This window comes from Oryctolagus cuniculus, chromosome 5 (genome assembly GCF_051225735.1).
Source record: "Oryctolagus cuniculus isolate XC-2025 breed Fujian yellow rabbit chromosome 5, ASM5122573v1, whole genome shotgun sequence".
Taxonomy (NCBI): Eukaryota; Metazoa; Chordata; class Mammalia; order Lagomorpha; family Leporidae; genus Oryctolagus; species Oryctolagus cuniculus.
This window is the reverse complement of record NC_142871.1, coordinates 74,782,111-74,808,762: the sequence shown is the minus strand read 5'-3', so window position 1 is coordinate 74,808,762 and position 26,652 is coordinate 74,782,111. Positions and strand designations below refer to the sequence as shown.

The 26,652-nt window shown below is 41.7% G+C and overlaps 1 protein-coding gene across 3 annotated transcripts in view; it reads left to right on the top strand.

Moving 5' to 3' along the window:
* Window positions 1-26,652, top strand: part of KLHL32 (kelch like family member 32) — a 251,473-nt gene that overhangs the window by 122,855 nt on the left and 101,966 nt on the right. For all 3 annotated transcript variants that reach the window (XM_008263237.5, XM_051855442.3, XM_089332871.1), the window contains one exon: window positions 2,732-2,839. In XM_008263237.5, the coding sequence (XP_008261459.1) occupies window positions 2,732-2,839 (108 nt within the window). The remainder of the gene's footprint in view (window positions 1-2,731; window positions 2,840-26,652) is intronic.

Sequence of the window (26,652 nt, the reverse complement as noted above, 5' to 3'; positions counted from 1 at the left end):
GGTCTTGAGGCACCATCTGGAACCAGTGAGTGCAAGGCAGTGCTAGGTGTCAGGTGTGAGGCTAGTGACAGCTTACCTATGGTATGAGTATGTGTGTTGGTGATGGGTTTAGGGTACTAAGGAGGAGTGGAGTAGTATGGCAGCTCCAGTTCTGGGGGTGGAGGTTATGGTGCCATGGGCTCCAGGAAGATGCATCAGTTGGAGTCTGTGTTGGTGTCCTGCTCTCCTTTCACCTGTAAGGGGATACAGTGGCCAAAGAGATTTCTAGGATTTCTAGATTCCTTAGGAGATAGGGTAACACAAATAAAGTGTTTCCTGCACTTTTCTATGTGACCATTGCTGTCTCCAAAGGAACATTCAGAGCTTTTTGTATTTTATTCATGATAAGTTTTTGAAAATTAAATATATTCTGAAATTTTCTTTTAATATATCAAATACCACCACATATATTATACATTAAATATTCCTAAAATATTTAGAATATTTTAAATGTTATTTTTATTTTCTCAAATTGTAAGTATTTAAAAATATTCCTTAAAATATTTCTTAGGTAGGAGGGAATAATTTTGTATTTCTAACAGTAAAACTTTAAACTGTGTTACCATAGAGAATCCTCTTCTTTTAAAAATTATTTATTTATTTAATTTATTTGGAGGGGCAGAGAGAGAGAGAGAAAACGAGCTCCCATTTGCTGATTCACTCCCCTAATACTCACAATAACCAAGGCTAGGCCAGACTGAAGCCAATAGTCAGGAATTCAATCCAGGTCTCCCACAAAGATGGCAGGGTCCCCACTACCTAAGTCACCATCACTACCTCCCAGGGTGTGCATTAGCAGGAAGCTCCATCAGGAGTAGACCTGGGACTGAGACCCAGGCACTCAGATACAGGTTATAGGCATCTCAGGTGGTATCATAACTACCAGGCCAAAACAACCAACCCAGGAATCCTCTTTATTATGAATCCTTAAAACTCTCTCTAATGCAGTGAGACAGAAATGGGGATCTTTACAGTGAATAATGGACCAATCAATTTATACTGCTCATTCTATACATATTAATTTAAAATATATGGAATCGTAAAGATTAAAACCAAATTTGTTAAAATAAATTGCTACACATGGGTACATTGGCAAAAAAAATTCACATTTTTAAATAAAAAAATTTAGCATGATTTAAATAAATACCACATAGAATAGTGAGACTTTTTTTGTTTTTCTATGACTACGGAATATATTTCTATGAAGTTAGTCAAATTATAAAATCTGAAGGAATGATCTCTGTAGACTTTCCTCATTTTTAACATCAGATGCAAGTTCAGGGGGTTCCTAATACTACCTTGAGGTTTGTTATTCCCTATAAAGTCACCAGACCCACTGAAAACTTTGTACTCACAGGTATGGTTTATTATAGAAAAGAGATACAAATCTGTCAGTACAAACCAAAGGAAGAGACACCAGGGCAGACTTTTCGAGGGGAACCAGACAGATCTGGTTGTCTTCCCTCCCACCTATGGAGTAACAGATGGTGTTACCTGCTCCTGGACACCATATTTGACAATATGCACAGAGGGTTGCTAACCTGAGGAGCTCCTCTATTCACATATTGACTGTGTGGCTGACCTTTGGTCTGTACCCTCTTCTGGAGTTTGGACTAATATGTTTAGTGTCCAGTTTCTCTGGATATCACCACTGATAGGGTATAATGCAAAGTTCCATCACAAATCACATGGTTAAATTGTTGGTGGCTACAGCCCCTGAGCAAACAAGGACACTCCTATCAAATAGGATATTTCAAGGGCCTAGAGGTTACCTCCCAGAAGTCAAGAGAAAAGGCCAGGTCTCTCTTGGATAAGTTGATTCTTCCCTGTGCAGAAGAACAGGTTTTCAAATAGTGTATATCATCAACAGTAGCTGAAGTTGGATGTATTCTGTATTTGTTAAACTTATTAAAGGTGTACAAATTAACATGAGATTTTGTGTGTTGTTTTTTAAAAAATTAAATTGTTTAACCTGGCAAGTGTTTTTTTTTTTATTTTCAAGTTTTCATTTGAATGCTATCATTTATTGAAGAACAGGTGTTTCAGTTTGGATAATTGAGAGCAAACTGGTTTGCTCTTAGCAATGGCTTTCGAATTCTAGCAGGCATCAGAGTCACCTGGAGGACCTGTTAGAATGTTGACTGTTGGGTCTCATTCAGAGGTTCCAGTGCAGAGGGTCCGGGGTGAGGCCCTGAGAATGTACACTCGCCCAAGTTCCCAGATGATGCTGATGTTGCCAGCCCAGGGGCCACACTTTGAGAGTCACAGGAATGGGACGTGTGTTCCAGGCAGATGAAAGGAACAACATGTGTCTGTAAATGAGGCAGAATAAAGTCAGAGAAATCAAGAGACAAAAGTGCCACTTTCCATGACGTCAGGATAGTGTACATTACTTGCTAACACTGAGACCACAGGATGAGAGAATGAATTCAGTGAGCCTAAACCGTCACCTGCAATATGGCTGTGCACGTGAGAAAAGCATTGCTGTGTGCATTATTACTGTAACTGTGTGGACATCAAAGTGACTCTTGGTGACTTGTGTGAATGAAGTTTTGGAGAAGCATTTCAAAGCTCAAGATCCGTCTCTAACTCCGAAAACTTTTGTGTTTGTTTTCTCTATTCTGCAGGACCTCTCCTTGCTTCCTTGTTAAATCCCATGATTCTACCTCTCTTCTTTCTTTCCCGATTTCAGGCAATGTTCAGCCTTTGTATGGTGGAAAGTGGAGCTGATGAAGTGAATTTGCATGGTGTGACCAGCCTTGGCTTGAAGCAGGCTCTGGAGTTTGCATACACTGGACAGGTATGGTTCCATATGCTGTCTGAGAGCCCGTACACCATAGCTACAACTAAACAGAGGAGATTAACCTTGCAGAATGAGATTGGGTTATCGTTCTTGTTACTCATTGTGGTGTTCCGCAAATTGTTCACATTCTACTTAATTTTTATAACTGAAGTGGTAGAGAGTAAGCAGAGCAATTTTATTTTTAATATGATCCAGTATACACAGTATTTTAATCTTAACGCAGTGCTTGCTGGTATGTTTTAAAAATATACTAAAGAACTGGGGCTGGCGCCATGGCTCACTTGCTTAATCCTCCACCTGTGGCGCTGGCATCCCATATGGGCACCAGGTTCTAGTCCCAGTTGCTCCTCTTCCAGTCCAGCTCTCTGCTGTGGCCCGGGAAGGCAGTGGAGGATAGCCCAAGTGCTTGGGCCCTGCACCTGGGAGACCAGGAGAAGCACCTGGCTCCTTGCTTCGGATTGGCTCAGCGTGCCAGCTGTAGCAGCCATTTGGGGGGTGAACCAGCGGAAGGAAGTCCTTTCTCTCTGTCTCTCTCTCTGTCTAACTCTGCCTGTCAAATAAAAAAATATACTAAAGAATTATTATAAGGACAATTTTGCAGATAACTTGAATTCTCACTGTTACCACTGCAGCTCAGTGATTCATTCATGGCTTTTTGTTTCTTAAAAATTAAACAAAAGAAATTAAAGCTCCAAAAAGCAATGTCCAGTGTATGGCATCCTATCCTCTACACATACCTCAGAGTCTGGGTCTAAGACACTTAGGTTAGAATGTGATGGTTTGAAATCCTAATTCATTCATCCCGAAAATTGTGACAGGATTCATAGGGATCTTCCAAGGGCATCCATCTATGTTTGAGAACTCCTCAAATAAATCAGCTCGATATACAGACTGGATATTTATCCACTTTTGTAAAATTTTGTTCTTTGATTACATTTCATCCAACTTGGATTCAGTATCTTCTATACTTTAAAAAAAAAAAAAAACCTTCTTCTCTCTTGAAAGGTTCATATCCTGGTGAGATAAAGAGGCAAATATGTTATTACACATTCTCATTTGGATTGAAGTGTAAAGGAAGCAAAATATAAAACAGTATGGGGACAGGTGGTTGTGGGTTCATGGGGCCATCAGTACAATATTCCCCCAGAGAAGGTGGTATTGGGTCTGGAATAATGCATGGGAGTTCAGCGTTTCACCAAATTTTCTCTAGAAACACATGATATTGTCTACTGTCTTCTGATGTTAGTAGAGTTCAGGATATGTTCCATATGATAATTGAGGGAATTCTGGCAGCTGCAATGAAAATAGTGAAAAGAAAAGGAAAAATAGCCCATCATACTATAAGGCGTAAGAGTGTTAACTATTAACAACAGGAGTCACTGCACTAACTACCCATGCAGGACTTCTGTCCTCAATGAGTTGTATTGAGAGTTAACTGCAAAACTAGCTCAAATGGTTGTGTGTGTGTGTGTGTGTGTGCAAATTGTTGAAATCTTGACTTAGTATAGAGTTGGTCTTCTGTGTACAATGTTAATAGAAAATTAATCTTAATGGAGAATGGAACTGGCAAGGGGAGAGGAAGGAAGTGGAGGGGTGGGACAGTGGGTATGGTGGGAAGAATAACTATATTCCTAAGGTTGTACTTACTAAATTTATATTCCTTAAAAAATAAATTAAAAAATTTATAAAAAGGTTATGGGCCACAAATTCAAGGACAGCCCAGCCAAATTTTATGCATTGTAAAATTAAAGCAGGCAGGGGGCTGGCATTGTGGCATAGCAGATAAAGTCTCTGCCTGTGATGGAAGCACCCCATATAAATGCTGTTCGTGTCCTGGCTGCTCCACTTCCAATCCAGCTCCCTGCTGATGTGCCTGAGAAAGCAGCAGAAGATGACCCAAGTCCTTGGGCCCTTGCCACTTAACCTGGGAGACCCAGAAGAAGCTCCTGGCTCTGGACTGGCCCAGCTCCAGCCCTTGTGGCCTTTTGGGGAGTGAATAAGTGGATGGAATCAATCTCCCTGTTCCTATGTGTGTCTCTGTCTCTACCTCTCTGTTTGTAATTTTGCCTTTCAAATAAATAATTAAATCTTTAAAAAAATTAACTTAGGCAATGTCTCTTTTTTATCTGAATTATATTCTTGAACTTACGCATGCCTATCTCCAAAGATTTATAGCCATCAGCTCATACTTTACTGACGTGCTATGGAAATGACATAAATACTGTTTTTTTTTTTTTTTTTTTTAAATAAAGCTTACTGGCCTGCGCCGCGGCTCACTAGGCTAATCCTCCGCCTTGTGGTGCTGGCACACTGGGTTCTAGTCCTGGTCAGGGCGCCGGATTCTGTCCCAGTTGCCCCTCTTCTAGGCCAGCTCTCTGCTGTGGCCAGGGAAGTGCAGTGGAGGATGGCCCAGGTCCTTGGGCCCTGCACCCCATGGGAGACCAGGATAAGTACCTGGCTCCTGCCATCGGATCACCATGGTACGCCGGCCGTAGCGTGCTGGCTGCAGTGGCCATTGGAGGGTGAACCAATGGCAAAGGAAGACCTTTCTCTCTGTCTCTCTCTCTTACTGTCCACTCTGCCTGTCTAAATAAATAAATAAATAAATAAATAAAATAAAGCTTACTTAAGTAAGTAGTTTCTGTTCTTAACTGCATTAGCAACCAAATAGTTTAAACTTCGAGGCTAAAGGCTATAAAGCATGTTTAAATTGTCAGCAAACACAGGGCACAACAATTGCTATGAAGGCTGAGCTAAAATACACATACAAATATAAGAACCACCATTCTATTTGCCTTGATTGTTTTGTGTTTTCTTTCAGAATGTCCGAGTTTACACACACTCATATACACATGAACACTCATGGGATCTTCAAAGAAGTTTATGGGAAATGCACATAGTGACAAAACTATGCTTTGATTTTTAAGTGCTTTCTATGAAAATATACTTAGCTTTTAACTCTATTTTCCATGAAATTTTTGAAGACCATATATATGTATGTATGCATGCATGTGTGTGTCGGTGTATGTATGTGTGTTTACTGCCTGTGGCAAAAAATGTCATTGAAATGTGAGCTGAAAATAGAAGGGTAGCTGACTTTTCAAAAGGTCAAAACACTACTTGGCTGGGGCTGGCACTCTGGAGTAGCGCGTAAAGCCGCCACCTGCAGTGCCGGGATTCCCATATGCACGCGGGTTCGAATCCCAGCTGTTCCACTTTTGATCCAGCTCTCTGCTGTGGCCTGGGAAAGCAGTAGAAGATGGTCCAAGTCCTTTGACCCCTGCACCCATATGAAAGTTGCAGAGAAAGCTCCTGGCTCCTGGTTTCTGATAGGCGCAGCTCTGGCTGTTACAGCCATCTGGGGAATGAACCAGCAGATGGAAGACCTCTCCCTCTCTTTCTCTCTCTCTCTGCCTCTGCCTCTCTAACTGCCTTTCAAATAAATACATAAATCTTAATTAAACACACACACACACACATGCACACACACAAACACTACTTGGAAATAGGAAAGAAGTTTATAGAAGGGCAGCCATAGAGATAGCCCAAGAGTCAGGTGCCTCACTGCCTCAGATTCCACTTTTATGAGAAAAAGAGAAATATGAGAAACCGTGTATAGGTAGTTAGTTTATGCACCTTCACAAGGGAAAAAAAAAAAAAGGAAAGAAGGAGAAGGAAAATGGGAAAGAGATAGCAGAGGGGAGACCTAGGGTCGGACCTGGATTTGCATTTATTCTGTCTGGAGACCAGAGACCCATATTTTTCAGGATTTATTTATTGAAAGGCAGTTAGAGAAAGAGAGAGAAAGTAGGGGCCCAAGCACTTGGATGATCCTCCACTGCCTTCAGGTGTACCAGCAGGTTGCTGGATTGGAAATGGAGCATCTGGAACTCGAACTCATGCATATGGATGCTCGGGTCACAGGCAGAGGCTTAACCTGCTGTGTCAGAGTACCAACCCCAGAGAACCGTTCTTGACTCTACCTGCATGGAGCAGTGCTGGGCCTGCAGCGTAGGGTAACTACTCACCTGTTCAGTTTGTGTACGGAGGGGCAGAGCTGACATCTCACGGAATACCTTCTAAGAGAGAGTCTACAGCACCTGGAACTTCCTGTGTGCTGTTTAACCTCCTCTTTAAAACAGCTCAGAGGAAATTGGGTGAACCCATATCAAAGACGACAAGCCCAGGGAGGTGTAGCAAATTGATTGAGATAATTCTCCCAGTACATTTTGACCCAGTTAGTTAAACCCAGTCCTCCTAATTTCAAGTCTGTTGTCTTGTTTGAATGTCCTATGCCATGAGGAAAAAGTTAAGCTGTGTTTATTATATATTGTTGAAGGAGGCAGGGAAGTGTTTAGACATTTTAGAGAATGGTCTCTCAACACAGAAGTTATACCTTTGCAACATTCAGTCTAGGAGTATTTGGAATTGTTACACTGTACTCTTGATGTGATCACTCTCTGCTTCAGAGTGAAAGTTGATATGGTCTTTCCTAGACAAGATCCAAGGAATTCTGTTTCATAAGCATTAAATTGACTTCACAGTCAATGGTTTCCCATTGCAGTAGCAATGTAGACAATGGGGAAAAAAGTGAAATTGTCATATACTCAGGAATCATGAAAAGCTGCTTTCTCTTACTATGGAATTGAAATTAACATTAAGCAGAGTTGGGAATATCAAGGTATGAATGAAGGCATAATTCCTCAGTTCCTGGGTTACTAGTTACTGTAATGGACATTCACTGGTATATAGTCTTTAACCATGCCATGTATATAGATTTATAAAATTTCAGGGTTGACACTGAATTTATCTACTTATAGCGATTTCAACTGACAGCTGATTGTATGTTTTGTCAGTTGTAGTAAGTATAGTATAAAATTTAAGGATTTTAAGTGCCTGAAAATTGTTGCTGTCTTGGAGAGAAGTTGGAAGTACAGAGTGGGAGTGATGAATGAATACCGCTAAGTGTAACGACGTGTGTGTGTCCCTCCTACACACAGCTCTAAAGTATAGCCTTCTTAAAATTGGCCCACAGATTTCATCCTGGATATTTTAATGAAAAAGCAAACTTTCCATTAGGGTAATATATGTCCTGAAAATGCATGCACTTTTCCTACCAAGTAGCAAAGACAGGTCTACATGAGCACTCTGCCTTGGCACCTATTAGAGACGTGCCTTCTCTCTGAGCATGCCCTGTTCAATACTTTGCTTAAGCAGAGCCTGGGATTCATCTCAACCCTTGTGGATATCCTTGCACAGCATACAAAAATGCCATGGTTACAACAGACCCAGCCATGAAGGGAAAAGGGGCCAGCCATGAAGGGAAAAGGGGCCAGGCTACACCTCTTCTGCAGGCAGTGTTCTGAAAGCTAGGTCAGGTATAAATGGTGACATGTCACTAGGTAGATCTGCCTTAAGGAGAAAACAACTACAAAGTGAATCCATCTAAGAAAACATGAAATTCCACTTACCCTAGTGGCAAGGAGGCCCATCCTGTAACCCTAGACTCCTTTACTCTCCTGACCCTCCAGGTGGCCAGGAATGTTTGGCCCCAGTCTTGAGTAGAATAGGAGAAAAGACTGATGGAGATGTTGCCTGGGTTAAGCAATCCCATCCAACCTAGACAGGAAGTCAGCCACATAGAAGCAAGGAGATGATGCTAAAAACAAAACAAACAAAACAAACCGGAAAACAGCCATACAGCGAGAAGCAGACAGCATCTTCAGAACTTTTGATAAAGAGAAAAGCTCTGCTTGGAAAGTGGGAAAACTTTCATCCCCAAGGACCTTGGTTAAAGCCTTTAGGAATTTGAACAGCTTAGGACCAAAAAGAAAGCAAACAGGACTGAGAAGTGCAATAAAAACATGTTTGTCACTCTGGCTATGATGATGTCAAGGAAGAATATAATTTTTTTAAAGATTTATTTATTTTATTTGAAAGTCAGAGTTACACAGAGAGAAGAGAGGCAGAGAGAGAGGTCTTCTATCCAATGGTTCACTCCCCAATTGGCCACAATGGCCAGAGCTGTGCTGATCTGAAGCCAGGAGCCAGGAGCCTCCCCCAGGTCTCCCATGCGGGTACAGGGGCCCAAGGACTTGGGCCATCCTCTACTGCCTTCCCAGGCCACAGCAGAGAGCTGGGTCAAAAGAGGAGCAGCTGGGACTTGAACCGGCGTCCATGTGGGATGCCAGTGCCTCAGGCCAGAGCATTAACTTGCTGCACCACAGTGCCAGCCCCAAGGAAGAATATACTTGTAACCCAAGCACTGAGATAAGCACCTTACCTACAGTGGAGCAAGGGTTTTGACCTATTCAGCTTCCTCTTTCTTTTCAGGGAATGATCCTCTCCCATTCTGTCCCTTGCAGCCTGAAGGAGAGATTCTAGAGACCTGGTGAAGAGAAAAACTATCAAACATCAAATGATAGTGACACTTGTAGTTTCCTTTAAAATTCCCCCACTTCCAGGAATAGTGAACTTGTTGGCCATGAACCTGCTAAGTCATATCTGGGGCTTTGTAAAAGTACGAGCCTTTGGTATCTGTGGTCCCTTGCTTTTCTCTTCATCATCCAATAGCTCCAACTATTGGCTTTTCAACACCACAGAATAACTTAAAGGAGACACCCATCCTAAGTACCCTTCTCTTGAGAAATCTTCAGTGCAGTTTCCCCAAGGAAATATTGTGTAAATATAATTATTAATATTTAAAGCCTTTGGAAATCCAAAGACGTCATATTGTCTATTACTGAAAACATTTTTTTAGCTATAATGGCAATCATGTAAAAATATTCACACAGTCAGGAATTAAAAACTAAAGGAATGCTTCCCATTTAATTTCCCTGTTTCGACATAGTGAAATTTTTCTCTTTGATTCTCATTTCGTTCCCTAATAAATTCTTGTTACTTTTATAAAAAATATATGCCTTACAAGACTTACACAGTAGCATTGAATTTTGGTGATCATTGAGACTATTTATTCTCCACAGAGAAATACTGTTATCTGGAAACCTGAGCATCAGGCCTGGCTGCAGAGTGATGGGAATCTTGATTGGAACAGCTTTTCCATGGACCATCCCTTCAGGGGGTGGATGTGTCAGTTTATATGGGAAAAGTCCCCATCAGATTTACTTGTAAACATAACGTGGCCGAGCTAAATAGTAGCACATGGACCATATCTGGGGTAAATTTTTGTTAAATACTTCTCTTAGGAACAGTATTAAGACCATTCATACTCATATTGAATCTGTTAAAAATTAGTTAAAAATTAACTTTGGAAATTTATATTCACTAAATAAAAGTTTAAAAAAAAGAAAATGTGGTATGTAAACACAATGAAATATGATTCAACTATAAAAAAGAATGAAATTCCATCATTTGCAGCAAAATGGATGCAACCAGAAGAAATCACTTTGAGTGAAATAAGCTGGACCCAGAAAGACAAATACTGCACATTAAAAAACAAACAAAAAAGAAATATCTGTATATCAGTATTGCTGCAAATATAGTCTTGTAAAACTTTGTTTTATATTTTTGTCAAACCAATGGTTAAGAATGTTATACTGCAACAGTTTTAATGATCTGTGATCACTTTAAAATTTACTGTATATGGGTGAAATGGCCATTTTTCCATTAAAATATTATTTATAGTCATTGTCTATATTCCCAATTAACTAGGGTCTTTTTCCTTTTCATTTGTTAAATATCTTATTCTATGAAGTATTAAGTCTTTTTACTGTGATGTGATTTTAAAATGTTATCTCAAAAACTAAAAAAGAGAGAGAGAAGAGGGTGAAGGGAGGGGGAAATGAGGGAAAGTTCACACAGATTAGTCTGTTGCCTGCTTTAGCTGAAGTTATTCTGTGTTCACCTTGCTTATGAAGGCTGTGTGCCTAGTGAAAATTTTCTGGCTACCCAGGATGTCAAATAAAATAACAAACCCTATAATGATTTGGTGTTTAAAAATGGTGAGTACAAGTTGCTATCTGTTTATTGTGAGGCAGTAAGAAGTGAGATTCTCAGAAGTCCAAGTTGTGATGGATCCCCAACACCACCCTTTTCTCTGCTGAGAAACACTGAACAACATTTTAGGGCCCACAGCCTTGTCTGCTGCTCTTGAAGAACCATTGATTGAGACCAGATAGAGTCATGTGGGAGGCCTCCTCCCTGTGGAGCAGGGTCAGTTCTAACTGACCATCTCTGCTTCATGCCTCTCTTCTCCTTTATTTATTTATTTATTTATTTATTTATTTATTTTTGGGGGACAGGCAGAGTGGACAGTGAAAGAGAGAGACAGAGAGAAAGGTCTTCCTTTGCCATTGGTTCACCTGCCAATGGCCTCTGCGGCCGGTGCACCGCACTGATCCAAAGCCAGGAGCCAGGTGCTTCTCCTGGTCTCCCATGCGGGTGCAGGGCCCAAGGACTTCGACCATCCTCCACTGCACTGGAAGAGGAGCAATTGGGACAGAATCTGGTGCCCCGACCGGGACTAGAACCCGGCGTGCCAGCGCCACAGGCAGAGGATTAGCCTATTGAGCCACGGCGCCAGCCCTTCTCCCTTATTAAATCTCTGCGTGCTCTCTGATCACAATGAACACAAAGGGCAGTTGCTGCTGCAATGGTTACAAAACCATTTGTTCAGCAGACTGGGGGAAAGGGGTGTAACTGTGGCCACACTTCTGAGATCAACTTTCTAATTTAGTTACAGAACTAATGTTTTGATTCTTTTAGAAAGCACATCCCAATTTTCCCATAATAATTTGCAAGTTTTGAGTTTCTTAATTGTCTTTTAGTCACTCTGCCAAAACAGGATGCCTACCCTCCATCCACCCAAAATTTGATTCAGATTTGAAATGAATAATGCTGTACACACCACCACCAGCACCACCAGAGGAATAGAAGGTTTGTTACTCACATAATGAGTCTGTCTGTGGAGAGCAGGATGGCTGTATTCAGGGATGATTTGAGTACCTAAAACAGGGTCAGAATTTATTTAGGAAATGATTTTGAGTGCAGCTAACACTCATAAATTCCAATAATCAAGAAAGAACACAACTGTAATGACTTTTGTTGAGAACTATTTCCAGACAGAGCTATCAGCTAATTACCGGGGCAAAGGAGAGGACCCTGGATGCACACCATGGACCATAAAGCATGAGGTAGGGGACTTTTTGCTGAAACATTCAAGAGAAGCAAGCGCACACAGTGGAAAACCTCTCCTGCAGGGATAAGAATGGCTTGAAAAGTTATTTGTACCTCCATGGTTGTTGTAGCTCGATGCACAATGGCTAACATATGGAATCAACCCAGATGCCCATCAACCGATGACTGGATAAAGAAAATATGGTATATATACACTATGGAATATCATTCAGCTTGAAAAACAGTGAACTGCTGTCTTTTGAAACAAAATGGATACAACTGGAAACCATTATACTTAGTGATAATAAAATAAGCCTGTCCCCAAAAGACAAATGCCATGTTTTGCCTGATCTGTGGTAACTAATAGAGTACAAAAAAAAAAAAAAAAAAAAAAGAGCAAAATTGACATTTTGAAAGTTGATTATTGTTTATAGTTCTTGTCTCTACTGTTGAGGAACAGTGCTTTTTCTTCTTACTATTTGTTGAATTTTTTACTTAGTGGAGGGTTAATCTTGTGATTATAAAATAAACTGAAAAGTGTATCAGTGTAAAAACTAAAAGAAAGAATAAGGAAGGAAAGAAGAGGGAGGGTAGCCTCGGAAGGATCACTATGCTCCTAAATCTGTGTATATGAAATACATGAAATTTGCTCACCTGATATTAAAAAGAAATGGTTTAGAAGAGCAAAGAGTGCTGTCTTGTGTTGGCTTATATAATGCTTAGGAGGTGGGCCTGGGGCGAAGGTTCTCCATCCAGGCTGGGGCTTACATGGTTTGAAGGGAGCTTTTGGGCTTTCTTTAGCATTGCCCAGTTAAAGGGCAAGCATGAAAGAGGGAAAAGTAGGGCTTGAAAGCTGTCAGCAGTCAAACATCAAAAATCCAGGCAGACTCTAGCATTCGACTTGAGCAGTAGTCACATTCCAAGCACAGATATTTTCCTTTGGGTCATTGTTAAACTCATCCAAGTAATGAAAACAAAATATGTTTGAACACTATGCTTACAGTGTTTATAATTATTCTTGACACCCATCTGTGCAGGCAAACCCATTGGCCCAAGGTGCTAGAGCTGACAGGTATAGGTCATACACACTAGTAGCACTGTGAGGGTCTCCAGAAATCTGAGGTATTAGGTGACAAGGATGGGCATGGCCCCTCTGTTTTAACTGCATTTTTGTTATGTAAAATTCTATTCAAATGAACTTATTTGTTGCCCTCTTTTTATCTACTCTCCTTACATCTTTTTACCCCACTGCCCACAAAAGGAACTAGAAAGGGAAATAGTTCCTTTTTACTCTTGATAATGGTTTAATTGTCATAAGTAGGGCAATCAATAATTGCCCTTTCTCTTACTGATGTTGAAATTGGACATGACTCCCTAAAATTTACACAAAAAATGTGGCCCTTTAAAGTTCCCCAGAAATGCTATCTGGGGTGCCACATATGCTACTGGAATTTGGGGTGCCATACGATTTCACCATATGCTTATTAATAGATCCCAATATTAATAAGCCCGAGAGGGTTCTTGCCTAATATTTAGAGAAGAATTATAAATACCGGCACAGATAAACGAGGCAGCATGGTAACGTTTTAGGCTTTTATTTAGTGCGAGAGGTATCTAGGAAAAGTGAGGGCTTTAGTTCAGGCTGGAGAGAGGGGAAAGTCTGGGAACTGGGGTAGCGTCCATACCAAGCAGAGAGCAGGCCAAAAGCCACGTGCAGTGAGCACCTTGAGCTGCTATCCATGGCTTTTCACCGGCAGCAAAGCAGAGGCAGAGAGCTTCATTTAAGAGAGAGGTAAGTATGGATTCATACCGAGCACCAGGAACCAGCCACGTGGAGGAGCAGCATCTAGGCTGGGAAGCCTAGGGCGCATGGCCCAAAGGCCACAGAGGCGCTGGGCTACAGCAAGGCCCTCCTGGCAAGACCCAGGAAAAAGAGAAGGGCCGGGCCACACTGTGGCCTTGCTTTTAACCCACTTCCAAAGAGGAGTGGTTAATTAACCTGATTGGCTGGTGGGCACCCAGGTGTGGCCAGGTAGGGAGATGAGGTCACACAGGGGCTTGGTGAAGGTATCAGGTAGGGTGTGAAGTCACAGGGGCATAGCGAAGGCATGGTCTTCCAGCTCACAAATCTAATCAATTTTAGCCTGTATGCCTGCCTACTTCAATGTCTTTGAAAGTAAAAATGTCTGGTACTCAGTAACTAGCAACAGTGGACCAACCCACATATGTTATAGTTATGTGCGCTTGTTTTTCTTGAATGTCTCAGCAGAAAGTTCCCTACCACACATTTTACAATCCATTGTGTGTATCTGGGGTTTTTCCTTTGTCATGGTATTTCTAAACAGAAATCATTACAATTATGTTCTTTCTTCATCAACAGGATTTCTGATTGTTGGATACCCTCAAAATTATTTCCTAAATAAATTTTGATACTTTCTTTAGGTACTCCCTGAAATTGAGTGGAGAGAGGTTAACTGATTATTTAGTAAACCTTCTTGGTTAGCTCCTTAATTCGCTTAAGAAATATCAGCCTATTGATGAATTTTTAAAGTGCATGAATTTGTTTGCTTATTTGACAAAGGAGAACAATTGCACTCCAAGTGTCATCCTGTTTGTTGGACAGCTCTTAATCTATTTAGGAGAAATTATACACATAAAAGATTCCCCAGGAAACATATTGACTCTCCATCTGGTTTGTTGGCCTCAAACTCTTTTGCTAGGCTTTAATATAAAAAGGCCAGCACTGCTTTCCCAAGATGAAATTTTTAGATACTGTAACTTACCTACATAAATTTCCCTAGACTTCAGTAGAATGCCATGGCCATATTTTTTTGAGGGGGGGGGGTTGTTTTCTTTTTTCTTTTTAAACTTTTTATTTAATAAATATAAATTTCCAAAGTACAACTTTTGGATTATAGCAGCTTTTCCCCCCATAACCTCCCTCCCACCCACAGCCATCCCATCTCCCTCTCCCTCTCCCATCCCATTCTTCATCACAATTCATTTTCAATTATCTTTATATACAGAAGATCAACTTAGTATATACTAAGTAGAGATTTTTTTTGACAGGCAGACTAAGACAGAGAGAGAGAGAGAGAGAGAGAACTTCCTTTGCCGTTGGTTCACCCCCCAAGTGGCTGCCGCGGCCTGCGCGCTGTGGCCAGCGCAACCCGCTGATCCAAAGCCAGGAGCCAGGTGCTTCCTCCTGGTCTCCCATGCGGGTGCAGGGCCCAAGGACCTGGGCCATCCTCCACTGCCTTCCTGGGCCACAGCAGAGAGCTGGACTGGAAGAGGAGCAACTGGGACAGAATCCGGCGCCCCGACCGGGACTAGAACCCGAGGTGCCAGCGCCGCAGGTGGAGGATTAGCCTATTGAGCCGTGGTGCTGGCAGTAAGTAGAGATTTTAACAGACTCACCCACACAGACACACAAAGTATAGAGTACTGTTTGAGTACTAGTTTCACTGTTAATTCACATAGTACAACACATTAAGGACAGAGATCCTACATGGGGAGTAGTGCACAGTGACTCCCCTTGTTGATTTAACAATTGACACTCTATTTATGACGTCAGTAATCACCTGAGGCTCTTGTCATGAGCTGCCAAGGCTATGAAAGCCTCTTGAGTTCACCAACTCTGACCTTATTTAGACAAGGCCATAACCAAAATGGAAGTTCTTTCTTCCCTTCAAGAAAGGTACCTCCTTCTTTGGTGGGCCATGGCCATATATAAAGAAGAAACAAAAGGAAAGATATCTGTAATAAAAATAATCATATTTCAGCATGTACAGTCTAGGGCGCAACTCTTCCAAAACACATAAAGAAATAGTTACTTGTTTACACCTATAGGTACAATCATCATGACTGAGATAGCTACATACAGATACTAACTGACACACAGAGGTTGTGCAGATAACACAAGGGCATACTCTAGGTCACACGATTTTCCAAACTCATGAACAACTCCTAGAAAAATTCCAAACAAAGCAAAGTGACAATCTTCTCTTGGTTTTTATGGTGGTAGCTTTCTTGGGGGAAATTCTGTGTATCTTGACACAGAACAAGAGCAGAAAAAAAGGTATTTATATGTATGTAATACACAGTAAGGACCTGTGCTTCAGTCTTTATCAAGCTTTTCACTAGTGCATGCCTAAAAGGACATTCCAGTGTTTAGGCTGCAGGGCAATTTTTTGTGTGGGTGGCTGCCCTGTATATTGCAAGGCATCTGGCTGCCTAGGGCCACTGCCCAATGAATGCCAGTAGTGCTCACCGTTCTGAGGCAATAAAAATGCCCACATAAATGTTCAAATTGCCCTCTGGAATGTGGCATTATGCAACTGAAAAGCCATGCTGAGGGAATCCCAATTTTATTCTTAAATTAAGCCAGAAAATCAGAAAATTGAATATTTGTGTTCTAAAGAATTTCTTTATTAACCTTTACCTCTTTTTTATTATTTAGTAAATATAAATTTCCAAAGTACAATTTATGGATTACAATGGCTTCCCCCCCATAATTTCCCTCCCACTCGTACCCCTCCCATCTCCCGCTCCCTCTCCCATTCCATTCACATCAAGATTCATTTTCAATTATCTTTATATACAGAAGATCAATTTAGTATATATTAAGTAAAGATTTCATCAGTTTGCACCCACACAGAAACACAAAGTGTAAAAAACTGTTTCAGTACTGGTTATAGCATTACTTCACATTGGACAACACATTAAGGACAGATCCCACATGAGAAGTAAGTACATAGTGACTCCTGTTGTTGATTTAACAATTTGACACTCTTGTTTATGGCATCAGTAATCTCCCTAGGCTCTAGTCATGAGTTGCCAAGGCTATGGAAGCCTTTTGAGTTCGCCGACTTCGATGTTATTCTGACAGGGTCCTAGTCAAAGTGGAAGTTCTCTCCTCCCTTCAGAGAAAGGTACCTCCTTCTTTGATGGCCCATTCTTTCCACTGGGATCTCACTCGCAAAGATCTTTCATTTAGGTCTTTTTTTTTTTTTTTTTTCTGGCCAGAGTGTCTTGGCTTTCCATGCCTGAAATACTCTCATGGGCTCTTCAGCCAGATCTGAATGCCTTAAGGGCTGATTCTGAGGCCAGAGTGCTATTTAGGACTTGTGCCATTCTGTGGGTCTGCTGTGTATCCCGCTTCCCATGATGGATCATTCTCTCCCTTTTTGAATCTATCAGCTAGTATTAGCAGACACTAGTCTTGTTTGTGTGATCCCTTTGACTCTTAGACCTACCAGTGTGATCAATTGTGAACTGAAATTGATCACTTGGACTAGTGAGATGGCATTGGTACATGCCACCTTGATAGGATTGAATTGGAATCCCCTGGCACGTTTCTAACTCCACCATTTGGGGCAAGTCCAGTTGAACATGTCCTAAATTGCACATCTTTGTACAATTTGTAAACTTTACCTTTTAAGCAGTATTCTATAAAATATACTTTTGATGGTATTGAAATCATCACCAATTGTTATTAGATGTCAGAGCTTGGAGAAGCTGGAATATGCTTCAGCGTTTTCACTTTTGATCTCGTATTAGGTTTTTTTCTTTTTTAGTTTTGATGCTAGGAAGCTTAGAGCCACCTTTGGCCCACTTCTAAGCATTATCAGGATGGTTATATATCTTGCCTACACATACATGCGTATGGACATACATGTATACGTATGTATCATCTCCTGATCTTGTATTACTTTATGTTTCCCATTTTTTTCTTACCTTCAGGTATTTATTTTCCCCATATTTGCATCAATGCCTACTGTCCTCTTGAAATAGGCAGAGAATAAGTATATAAAATGAATACAAAGACATGGGTTTGTTTCTGAAAGGTTTTGGAGTTGCAGAGACCCTAATGTTAGCCATAGGCATGAATGTAAACTGGCACTGCACATCTTCATTTCTGTTTATGAAAAGGAAATATCTCCAGATTTCTGAGTTACTCCATAAATAACCATTTCTTTTGCTTTTCAAACTTTTTCAATTTGGATTCTATCACTAAGAGCAAGGGAAATGAAAATTTCTTGAAAAATAAATTACTCTTTTTTATCTATCAAAATCCAAATGTTTATACAAACAAATTTTTTAAAGATTTATTTTATTTATTTGAAAGACAGAGCTACAGAGAGAGATAGAGACAGAGAGAGAGGTCTTCTATCCACTGGTTCACTCCCCAGATGGCCACAATGGCCAGAGCTGTGCTGATATAAAGCCAAGAGCCAGGAGCTTCTTCTGGTTCTCCCACGCAGGTGCAGGGGCCCAAGGACTTGGGCCATCTTTTACTGCTATCCCAGGCCACATCAGAGAGCTGGAGCAGAAGGGGCACAACCAGGACTAGAACCGGCGCCCATATGGGATGCTGGCGCTTCAGGCCAGGGCTTTGACCTGCTATGCCACAGTGCAGGCCCCATACAAACATAATTAAGAATAAAAGTAAACAATAGTATAATCCAAATTCTTATTTATTTACACACTGTGTGTTATCTAGACTTTTTCCAGATATCTATGTCATTCAATGAAGATTTTGTGATTATTTTTACTTCAATATATTTCCCATAATTAGATAAGATATAAATTCATTAATGCATAAATGCATAGTATATAAATAATGTAGCTCTTTTGTAATCCAGCCTTCTATTTATAGGATTATATTTAGGTAACTTCTATTTCTGAAATTACTTGATCAAGAAAAGAAACATTTTTATAGGAAATGCTTTCTGTTCTAGTTTTACAGTGTGAGACAATGAACTTAAAAACTTTTCCCCTTAAAATAGAATTCTTGAGCCCTCTGCTGGAAGCATTTGGTATTTATGTAATGTGATAGCATATGGGAGTTTTACAATTTTAAACATGCAATTTAAAAAAGAAACGACCTGATAGCAAAAATACCTGGTCTTTGTGATTGATATCAAGATATATAATTGGCCAAACAGAAATTTTGAGAAGATTCTTTTTATTGCAGATATTCCATTTGAGGATGAGAACCTTGAAGTAGAGCAATGTGAATATATTGAATGCCCTACATTAACTGGTAGGGATTTTATATACTATGTTTTAAAAATCCATTTATATTTTATTCTCAAATTGAGATTCATTAATTTAACAACTAGTTAATGATCATCTACTATGTGTTAAGGATTTAAATGTTGGAGATGCATTGATGAAAAATGCACATTGAATGTTTTCTCAGAGTTAGTCAAACCATCAGTGGAAGTGCCAGTCCAATATACAACTGCATTTATATGAAATTAATTATGAAGGGTCTGAATTTTCTGGTAGGGAGCAGTGAAATATGTGAGGATGTTCAGTGCTCCAAAAACTCCAGTTCAGATAGGAGAATGAATCATTGCGTTGTACTACTTCATAGAGTTCTAGCTGAAGAATAAGTTATTTTTACACTGTACTTTGTGGGGCCAAAAAATAGTAATTTGTTCTATGCTCATCAAATCAATATAACTCCTGAAAAACTGATCATAGCCTTGTATCCTTATATGCATTTATCTGTCAGGGTAGAAATATTTTGGCACAGCCCAAAGAATACAAACACTGCCCCAAAAGGGAGCTACATTGGATTCCAGCTTTTGACAACTTTGGAGAGTTATTGGTGGGATCTAACTCTAACAATCACCTCTGCTGATATTGGTGGAGAAAGTCACTGTTCTCACTTCAAATGCATGCACTCAAATCTCAGATGGATATTCACCCTCACCAGGCAGTGCTAACTCATTACTCTAATAAATTTGCTTTCTTCTTCTTCCTGAAGAGTTTCTCATTCCTTCTCCACTCTTCTTCAAATATTACTCCCCCTGCCACTATCCTATGTACAATACATGTACTACAAACTAACTTTTACTTCCATTGAGAAAATAGAAGTAAATCTGCATCTTCTTTCCATCAAATCCCTAAGTCACCCTGTTTCTGTGAACTCATTCTGTGCATTCCCGTATTTTACAGAAGAGGTGTTCCTGGACTGTCACAGGCTAATCTCAATCTGAGTGCTACTCCCTGTTATCTGTCCAGACATCACTCCTGCCATGCTCACTTTGTCTTTTCTCTCATCAGTTTCTCTACTCCTATGTCTTCCCGCATTACGTAAAACATGCTCTAGGGATGGGTGTTTTTCACAGCGGTTATGCTGCCACTTTGGTTAAACCCATGCCATGTAAGAGTGCCTGGGTTTGAGTCCCAACTCCACTTTCAGTCTAGCTTCCTGTTGATGTACACCCTGGAAAGCCCCAGATAATGACTCAAGGACTTGGGTAACTGCCTCCCACATGGGACACCTGGATTGAGTTCTGGCTGCTAGCTTCAGTATGGTCAAGTCCCAGCTGTTGTAGGAATTTGGGGAAGCAACCAGTAGATGAAAGATTCTCTCTCTCTCTCTCTCCCTTTCAAATACAATGAAAATAAATAAAAATTTAAAAACATGCTCTATTGCTCATCTTTAAAAGCCCCTTTTTTATTCTTATAGTCCCCTTGAGCTATCATGTATTTCTCTGCTTCTCTTCATAACAGAGCTTAGGGAAGTGTTACATAAACTTGCTTTTCCTCATTTTCACTCATTTCTCACCCACTTTTCCAGTCATCAGATCTGGAGAGTGTCATCTTCAGCATTCCCCTGAAACTGTTTTTGCAGTGGCAAAGGTTGCCACATCCACTTAAATACTGTCACAGGTGCCCTCCCAGCTTCCTTCAGCACAGCCATCACAGATGCATGCATGTGCCCTGTGGACTCTTATTCTGGGAGCCACTCCCAGCCCCACTCTCTGTTATTCCTTTCTGGGTGTCTTTGCATGTCCCTCCCCCGTCTATAAGCTCTGAATCCCTTATGCTTCAGGCCCTCCTAGTTGGCCTAACCAGCTCCCTTGGGTAATGTTTTCCAGACCCATGTCATCTGATACAGTCCTGTAATGCTGATCCCTAGCTCTCACCTATATTTTAGACCAGAGATCAGTGTGTTTTTTCTGTGAGAAGCTAGGTAGTACATAATTTAGGCTTGGTGGGCCAGATAAAGTCTCTGTCACAACTACTCAGTTCTGTGGTGTACCAAGAACATCACCAGAGACAAATATGTAAATGAATCTGCATGGCAATTTAGAGTGAAATTGGATTGCATATAATTCCCATCTATCACAACATATTATTCATCTTTTAGAGATTTGACTATTTAAAAATATTAAAAATCATTCTTAGAAATCAGTACCACTTCAAAATAAAATACTTAGGTATAAGTCTAACATAATATATATAAGATTTATGTGAAGAAAACTGTAAGACTCTGACAAAAAGCTAAATTCATGGAGAGATGATGATGGACAGTAAGATATAAGACGGTCAAGAAGGCAGTCCTTCCCAATTTGATCTGTAGATTCAGTGCAACCCCAGTCAAAAACCAGGAAGTTATTTATTTATTTTTACAGGCAGAGTGGACAGTGAGAGAGAGAGAGACAGAGAGAAAGGTCTTCCTTTGCCGTTGGTTCACCCTCCAGTGGCCGGCATGGCCAGTGAGCTGTGGCCGGCGCACTGCGCTGATCTGATGGCAGGAGCCAGGTACTTATACTGGTCTCCCATGGGGTGCAGGGCCCAAGCACTTGGGCCATCCTCCACTGCCTTCCCAGGCCACAGCAGAGAGCTGGCCTGGAAGAGGGGCAACCGGGACAGAATCCGGCGCCCCGACTGGGACTAGAACCTGGTGTGCTGGCGCCGCAAGGTGGAGGATTAGCCTAGTGAGCCACGGCGCCGGCCTATTTTGTAACTATCAAAACACTGATTCTAAAATTTATAGTGAGAGGCAAAGACCCACAATAGCCAACACAATATTGAAGAAGAACAGAATTAGAGGACTGACACTATCTGACTTCAAGACTTACTAAAAAAGATCTGTGATAATCAAGATAGTGTGGTATTGGGAAAAGAACAGAGAAATAGATCAGTGGAATGGAATGGAGAACCCTGAAAAAGACCCACATACATATAGTCAACTGGTCTTTGATAATGGAGCAAGGACAATGCAATAGAGAACAGATAGGCTTTTCAAAAGTGGTACTGCATCAGCTGATCATACATATGCAAGAAAAATCTAAAGACTTTGTACCCTTCAAAAAATTGACTCAGGATGGGTTATAGAGCTTAATAATAGACATATAGCTAGGAAACTTCTAGATGACAGCAGTGGAAAGCCTAACTGACTTTGGGTATGCTGAAGAGGTACAACACCAAAAACATAGCTCATGAATGAAATAACTGATAATGTGGAATTCATTAAAATTAAAAATTTCTCTGCAAAATACATTATCAGGATAATGATAAAAGAAGCCATAACTTAGAGAAAATATATGCAAAATATGCATCCGATAAAGGAATATACAAAAAAACCTTAACACTCAGCAAAAGGAAAACATATAGTCTGATTTTTTTAAAATGGACAGAGGACCCAAACAGACAAAACAAAGATCTCTCCAAACAAAGACATACAGGTGACAAATAACCATATTGTAAGATGCTCACTATCATATGCCATGAGGGAATTGCAAATAAAAACAATTAACACTTCATACCTATTAATACCACACTAACATCAAAACATTGACACACGAAATTCTGGCAAGGATATGGAGCAGCAGACACTCTCATTCATTTCTGGCTGAAGTACAAAATGATTACAGTCCTTTTAGAAGACAGTTTGGTGACTTCTTCAAAATTAAGCATACCGTTACCAGCAGTTACACTCCTTCATATTTATCCAGATGAGTTGGAAATCTGTGTGCACACAAAAACCTGCACGTGGATGTTTATAATAGTTTTATTCATAATTGCCAAATCTAGGTAGCAACAAAGATCTCCCTCAGTAGGTAAATGGATAAACAAACTGTGGTACATCCATGTGATAGAATGCTATTCAGTGCTAAAAAGAAACGAACTTAACCCATAAAAAGACATGGAGGAAACTGGAATATATATCACTAAGTGAAATAAGCCAATCTGAAAAGGCTACATTCTACTATATGAGCTTCAGGGAAAGGCAGTACTATGGAGACAGAAAAAGAGCAGTGGTTGCCAAGGGCTAGGGAAAGGAAACGATGAATAGGCTGAGCACAGAGGATTTTTAGGGCAGTGAGACTATTCTGGCTTAATGGTAGAGACATATCATTATACATTTTCCAAAGCCCATAAAATCTAACAACATCAGGAGTGAATCTTAATGTAATCAATGTGCTTTAGGAAGATAATGATGTGTCAGTGTAGGTTCATCAGTTGTAACAAATGTAGCCTTTAGTGGGAGATCCTGATAATGGAGAAGGCTGTGCATGTGTCGGGGCAGAAGACAGAGATGATCTCTTTGTACTTCCTGTTGAATTTTCCTGGGAAACTAAAACTGCTCCTAAAAAAGTAGTCTCTTAATTATAAAGTTAAAATTTTTAAATGCAAATAAAAGACAAGTTAAACAATTCAAACCTTATGGGCTATACAAAAACATACAATAGGGAAATTTGGCCCGGGAGTCATAATTTGCCAACTAGACTCATTTATGTCTACTTGATGTTTTCTTCTTTTGGGGTCACTGATAGGCGTTGCAAACTTAGCATAACCTCAAACTGAGATTTGATCTTCTCTCCAAACCAGCTAGCTGATGGCACTGCAGTCTACATACATGGCCAGTTATAACTACACTCTGGGTATTATGGTGTCGCTCCCCCTCTTCGTGGAGGAACGACACAGGACCCTGCGCTGTTCTTTCGTCTGCTCGGCCCTCCCCGGGTTTGCTGCTGGTTCTTCCCGGGTTGGCTACTATCCCTTCCACCTCCGTGGAAGGGCAGTTCCCCCTGGCCACATTCCCCACTTCCGCAGGGGAGCGGCACACCGCCGGCCGGCTTTCTCGGGGGCTGCACGGGTTCCCTTAGATGTTCCCCATAGATGTTTCTGGTGCATGCCGTCTCTCTCCTCCTTTATAGTCCTCCTCCGCCAATCCTAACTCGGCTGCCCACACGCCGAGTACGCTGCTCTCCAATCAGGAGCAAGTCCTACAGTTTATTAGCTGAACTGGAGGCAGCTGTGCGGAAGCTGTTTACTTCTCTCCCAGCGCCATATTGTGGGAGAGCAGATGCATAGAATAAGTCTTAATTTCAGTAACTTAGTCCAGTCCGGATTGCTCCCCACAGATCCCCCTTTCTTTTTATTTTTTGGCGTTGATACGCGCCTGTCTTCGGTGTCCCGCGGCACACACTCTGCTCTACTTGCTAGAGTTGCCACAGGCTCTTACAAGTCCTATCAATCAGGCAAACCGAATCCGGGTCCTCTCTTCGCCATGTTGTGAGGAGGTTTTTAGGCACTGATGCATGCCTGTGTTCGGTGCCCTGCAGCGCATGCTCTACTCTGCTAGAACTGCCCGCAGGTGTTTACAAAACCTATCAGGCAAACCGAATCCAAGCCTTCTCATTGCCGTATTGTGGGGGAGACTTATTAGTGTTGGTTCGTGCCTATCTTCGGTGACCTGCAGCTCATACTCTGGTCGAGCTGCTTGCTGGCGCTTACCGCCTTAATTAGGCAGACCGAATCCAAGCTTTCTCATTGTTGTATTGTGGGGAAGCCTTACTGATGTTAATTCGTGCCTGTCTTCGGTGACCTGCGGCGCATAAGCTGCTAGCTGCCCGCAGGTGCTCATCGTGCTCATCGCCTCACTTAATCAGGCAGACCGAATCCAAACTTTCTCGTTGCCATGTTGAGGGGAGGCCTTTCTATTTCTCTATTTCTCTATCTCCGGGCATTCCTATTTCTCCCATTTTACTTCTATCTCCCAGCATTCTTATTTCTCTCATTTTATTTCTAAACTTCTATTTCTCTTATCCCTGCAGCTTCCCGGCGCCTCGCGCTGCCGGCAGCTTCACGGCTCCGCGCAGCTTCAGCCCGCGCCTCATCTGCGCGGCTCGGCTTTGCGCGCGGCTTGGCTTCGCGCGCTCTGCGGTCTCGCACTTAACCCTTTCACGTCTGAACCACGGCCTCGCCAGCCCCGTTCCCTATCTACTTGTGCCCCGCACGCTCTCTCTGCGCACGGCAGCCTCCGCGAGTCACACAGCGTAGCTTACGTGTCCGCCACTAGCATTCAATCTAAGTTCCCCGGGCTAGCCTGGCGAATTCAACCCAGCATACGTCTCCGCCCCACGGTTTGGCTTCCCATCCTTTGCTCCCCGGGCTAATCAGACGGATCCCAACCAGGCTCACGTTTCAGCTTCTGGTTTCAACTTTTCGCCCCCCATTCCCGGGCTAACTTGAGAATCCCAAAGTGGCTTTCGTTTCAGCCTTGGCCTGCACTCGCGGCTTCATTTTCCCTAACATTTTTCTCTACCCGGTATATTTCCCCCAGCTTTCCTCCAACAATATTCCTCCCTCATTTCTCCTGGCCTCTCCCCACAGTCCGCGTCCGAGTCTGTTTGTTCTAGCTTTCACTTTCGCTTTTGACCTTAGAGATTTCTCCCAGCTTCCCCCCGTAGTCCGTATCCGAATCTATGCCTAGGCTTTCAATAGCTTCTTCCGGCTCCTTTTTCGTCCGGCTTTTCCCTAGGCTGTTTGCTAGTCTCTCTCTCCGATATTAGCCCATTTCTTCCCGCTTCTTCCCTCCTAAGTTTGCTATCCGTCCTAGGTTTCCTAATCCGAGTTAGGTTTCCTATCCGAGTCACGGCACCATTATGTCGCTCCCCCTCTTCATGGAGGAACGACACTAAGCCCTGCCTAGGCTTCATATCCGAGTCACGGCACCATTATGTCGCTCCCCCTCTTCGTGGAGGAACGACACAGGACCCTGCGCTGTTCTTTCGTCTGCTCGGCCCTCTCCGGGTTTGCTGCTGGTTCTTCCCGGGTTGGCTACTATCCCTTCCACCTCCGTGGAAGGGCAGTTCCCCCTGGCCACATTCCCCACTTCCGCAGGGGAGCGGCACACCGCCGGCCGGCTTTCTCGGGGGCTGCACGGGTTCCCTTAGATGTTCCCCATAGATGTTTCTGGTGCATGCCGTCTCTCTCCTCCTTTATAGTCCTCCTCCGCCAATCCTAACTCGGCTGCCCACACGCCGAGTACGCTGCTCTCCAATCAGGAGCAAGTCCTACAGTTTATTAGCTGAACTGGAGGCAGCTGTGCGGAAGCTGTTTACTTCTCTCCCAGCGCCATATTGTGGGAGAGCAGATGCATAGAATAAGTCTTAATTTCAGTAACTTAGTCCAGTCCGGATTGCTCCCCACATTATGGCACCAAGAAAACTTGTTTGTCTTATTTATGGGCATCTCTGCAGTTTCTGGAAAGGTGCCTGGAATAACTGTAAGCATTAAGAAAAGATCTGCTGATAGAATGGGTAAATGTCCTTGTCTTCAGCTTTTTCAGCTGCCATTGGGGTAATATTTACTTGCAAGGGTGAGGAGAAGGAAGTACAAGAAAGACAGGTAACATAAATGAAATGTCTCACTTGGCATCTGGTACATAGTAAGCAATGTGTCAATATTAGAAGTAGAAGTGTGTCCTTATTGATGAAGTAGGTTATTTTTCAGGGAATTAACAATAGTAACAAACAGTAGTACATTTTTTGAGCCTAAAAAACATTCTGGGCATTTTTCTAAGCATTTCATCTGTGTTATCTCATTTTATCCTCACTCAAACCCTATGACAGTAGGTAGAA